This window comes from Lepidochelys kempii, chromosome 3, assembly GCF_965140285.1.
Source record: "Lepidochelys kempii isolate rLepKem1 chromosome 3, rLepKem1.hap1, whole genome shotgun sequence".
NCBI lineage: Eukaryota > Metazoa > Chordata > Testudines > Cheloniidae > Lepidochelys > Lepidochelys kempii.
The window spans coordinates 207980203-207984477 of NC_136382.1; the positions used below are offsets into that span (position 1 = coordinate 207980203).

Genomic DNA, 4275 nt, shown 5'->3' on the forward strand with positions numbered 1-4275 from the left:
CGTCACTTTCACACACACGCACAGAAAAAAAATAGATATATTTATAACTCCCTGCGACAAAAAGGTTACCCCATCCTCGCTGCCCATAAAATCAACCCCCCCCCACCCCCCAACAAACCGACCAAAGAAACCAAATATCCCCGACTGAAATCGGTGTTTAAAGAGGCCGGGGCAATCCCGGGGCCTGATCCCACAGCCCATTGGACTTTGGATCAGGCTGGGTGGGTGGAAATGTGTCCTTTGAGGATGGGGTTGGGAGGCTCGGAACACAAATAAACACAACAGCTTGAGCCAAGGACATCACCAGCGTGCTCCAGCCTCCAGCCCCCGGGGCCGGCTGGGCTTGGCAGGGGAGCTTTAGGAAGAGTTCATGATGGGCCGGGAATACACACCTTGGTAATAAGAGGTGTCTCCGGCCAGCGGGGAGGCTTCTAAGCCACTTTTGTTCGTGACCGGGCCCATGGCCAGGCTGCCGGGCATGGGGGAGCCGTAGCCGGAGTAATGCATCACCTGTTCGTAGGCCTTGAGGTCCATTTTGTGGTGGTGGGGGGGATGGTGGGGGGGATGGTGGTGGGGGGGCGGCGGCTGCTCGGAGGAGGACATCAGGTTGTTGATGGAGAAGGGGTGGTTGAAGGCGTAGTGGTGCTCGGGCTTGAGGTGGGCCTCGTGGGCCAGGTGGTGGGGGGCGAGCAGGTGCTGGGCCGGCGAAGGGGCCTGCTGCGGGGGGGTCCCTTTGAGCTCGGCCAGGGCCCGCTTGTGCTCGCGGCAGGGCGAGGCGCCGGGGTGGGGGGACTCGGGCCCACCCGCCGAGCCGTCGGAGGAGCCTCCTTCCCCGGGTTGGGGCGGCTGGGGGGGCTGCTGGGGGGGCTGCTTCTTCCCCCCCCCTCCTCCTCCCCCTCCCCCCCCTTCCTTGCTCTTCTCGCACTTGAAGCGCTTCTGGCGGCGCAGGTAGCAGCCGTTCTCGAACATGTTGCCCGAGTCCGGGTGCAGGGTCCAGAAGGAGCCCTTGCCGGGCTTGTCCGGGGAGCGGGGCACCTTGAGGAAGCAGTCGTTGAAGGAGAGCGAGTGGCGGATGGAATTTTGCCAGCGCTGCTGGTTCTGCCGGTAGAAGGGGAACAGGTCCATGATCCACTGGTAGATCTCGCTCAGCGTCAGCATCTTGTTGGGCGACTGCTGGATGGCCATGGTGATGAGCGAGATGTAGGAGTAGGGGGGCTTGGCGTGGGTGTAGCTCCGCCGGTAGGTCTTGGGGTCCCGCGAGCGGTTGAGGTTGCCTTGGCCGTACATGGGGCTCATGGAGTTCATGTTGGGGTAGGGGGCCAGGGCGTTTATGGAGCCGGCCTGGGCGCCCATGGGGCTCAGGCTGGGGCTCAGGTGGGCCCCCATGCCGCTGCCCATGCCGGCCATGGCCCCCGGGCCGGGGGACATGCCGGCCAAGGACGGGCTCATCCCGGTGCTGGCGTAGGACATGTTCATGGAGCCGGCCCCGCTCATGTTGGCCGGGCCGCTGCTCATGGCCGACATGCCCATGTAGCTGTTCATGCCCAGGCCCGCGTTTATGCTGCTCACGGAGGAATAGCTCTGCAAGGAGAAGGGGGGAGAGCGGAGGGGAGAAGGGGGGGGGTGATTAACGTCGGCTGCCATGCAGTGCCTGCCACCCCTAGGCTGCTCTAGCAAGGGGGCTGCGGGCGCGGGGGCGCCCCGCAAGCCACCCCGCAGCGCCCCGGGGGCGCCCCGCAAGCCACCCCGCAGCGCCCGGGGGTGCGTAGGACGCGGCTGCCGGGGCGAGCTGCTCTCTGCCGGGTCGCTGGTTGAGCCGGGTCCGAAAAAGCAACACTCAGCTGGCAGGGGAAGGGGGCTGCTCCCACCCAAGAGCGCCGCGAAGGGGCAGCGGTCGCCCCGGTTGGGACCTGGGGCGAGGGACCCGGTGTGGGGGATGCGACTGCCCCGGGCTGCGTGTGTGTGTGTTCAGTGGTTACAAACCCCGCTGGCCGCCAGACCCATCGATCAGCAAAAAAACACCCTGCGCTCTGGAGGGGGGGCGCGGGTCCTGCATGGCGAACGACGTGGGAAGGGAACACGCGCGGGGGCCCCCACCCGGGACGGCGCAGAAGGGACTCCCCGCCGCCCCGCGAGTCGCTCTCCCCGCTCCCCCCCGCCTCCAAACCCACATTTCCAGCCCTAAACGTTTCCCCCCTTCTGCCGTGCCCGCTCCCCCCCCCCGTTTTCTCCCCCCCCCCCCCAGGCAGCCCCATGCCAAACACAACTTTGTCTGCCCAGGGCAGAGGATTTGGAGGCGCCGCGAGTCAATATTTGATCACCGAGTTAATATTATCTCAAGGCTAACACGGCGTCGTGCCCACCCCGCGCCCTGTTTTCGCCCGAGGAGGGGAGCCCGGGAGGCGGCCGGGGGACGGGAAGGGGGTGTGGGATGGGCAGGGCGGGCGGGGGGGGGCCCCGGGACACACACTCACTCACACCCACGCACGCCGGAGGAAGAAGTGGTCCCTACCTCGGGCTCCGCGTAGTAGCCGCTCCACTCCGAGTGCTCGTGGCCTTCCATTTTCACGGCTCCGAGCATACTGGAAGCAGAGTGCATGGCCGTTTAAAATTTAACAGCCACAACAACCGACGACAGGAGAGAGAACAACCCCAAAAAAAAAAAAAAAAAAAAAAAAAAAAAAAAACCACCCACCCCCCAGCCCTCCCTCCCCTCTGCGTCTCGCTCCCTCTCTGCCTGAGCCGGGTGGAGGGGGAGGGGGCGAAGTGGCTGCTGCAGGGCTGGGGTGGCTGGTTTTTTCTCCCCCCCCCCCCAGCCCCCGCCCCCGCCCCCGCCCGCCTTGCTCCTGCTGCTGCTTGGGTGGGTTTGTTGTTTTTCTTTTTTTTTTTTTTGTCTTTTTTTTTTTCTTCTTCTTTGCAGCCCAGAGGCGCGGTGGGAAAAGGGGGGAGGCGGAGGACAAGTGCTCCCGTGACGTTGGGGGCTGAGTGAGATCGCGCCGGGCGCCCCCGCCAGCCTCCAATCCCCAGACCCCGGGCAGCCTATCTGAATAATCAGCTCCCACCTAGGCGAGAGCCTTGGCCCCCCTCTCGCACACACCTGCCCCGAGCTGCGCGGCGGGCGGAGGGGGACAAATCCCGACCCAGGGAGAGCGAGCCAGAGAAGGAGCGGGGGCGGCAGCTGGACCCGTCTTTATTGGCCCGTGTCTTGTCATCTGGCGAGCGGCCTGGCAGCCAGGCTGGGGGGGGGGGGCACTGCAGGACGGGGGTCCCTGCGCTTGTGACTGCAGCTGGGGAGGCAGCGGGGCCTCCCCCTGCTTGGGTGCCGCGGGGCTGGGGGGCACTGGTTTGCCGCCCGCCGGGCTCCGGGCAGGTTTGCCGAGTCCGGATTCGTTTCTCCGGGGCTCTCGGTGCTGGCCGGGGCGGCTCGGCAGCACATTTGCAAAGCCCTGCCCCGGCTAGAAGGAGCTGGGTACACACCTTTACCCCGCCCGGCGCCGGTCCCCGCGGAGCGCCCTGGTTGCGAGTGGGAGCCGGAGCGAAGTCACGGGAGGCGCTGGGCTGTTACGCGGCATTTACCTCGGTGTCCAAGCCATGCCCCGGGCTTCCTGGATATTTTTTTCTTTTTTTTTTTTTAGCAAGGCGCTAAAGGACTCGGGATCACCCATTTGTCTGTGAGAGAACAGCCAGTCCCAAGGTTACCCAGCCACAGCCGGGACGCCTACAACATTTCGTAACTAAAACAAACAAGGGGGAAGGTGAGAGTAGCCGGCCGAAATAAACCAGGGAATCGCTGGTAAGGACCTGGGGTTTTCTACCACAGCCCCCGAGCAGCCTGTAACCCCACCCCGTGCCGCTCAAACTGAGACACTAGCAGCCAGGTCAGAATTTCAAAAAAACAACAATCCCACACCCCTCCTAAGACATCAGGAAACTAGACAGAAAATCCCAAGACTTCGACCTCGGAACTATCTACACTCCTGGCCAGCACACAACAGAGTCAAAAGGACAGGGGATGCTCTGTAATCTGCTCTGTACCAATTCTGCCAGTCTCTCCCGCTACGGTTGCTGATTGTGTGTTCATTTCAAATCTAATGATAGATAGATAGATAGATAGATAGATAGATAGATAGATAGATAGATAGATAGATAGATAGATAGATAGATGTGTCTAGGGGTGGATAGATGGATGGATGGAGTGTGGGGGGGATAGATAGATAGATAGATAGATAGATAGATAGATAGATAGATAGATAGATAGATAGATAGATAGATAGA

General features: G+C 62.5%; 1 protein-coding gene across 1 annotated transcript; it reads right to left on the bottom strand.

The window, feature by feature from the left end:
* Nucleotides 1–214: 214 nt before the first annotated feature.
* FOXA2 (forkhead box A2) lies at nt 215–2599 on the bottom strand. Its single transcript, XM_073335328.1, has 2 exons — nt 2513–2599; nt 215–1581 (listed from the first exon to the last, which is right to left on the bottom strand). The coding sequence occupies exons 1-2, from the start codon at nt 2597–2599 to the stop codon at nt 358–360; spliced, it is 1311 nt and encodes a 436-aa protein (XP_073191429.1). The 3' UTR covers nt 215–357.
* Nucleotides 2600–4275: the final 1676 nt, after the last annotated feature.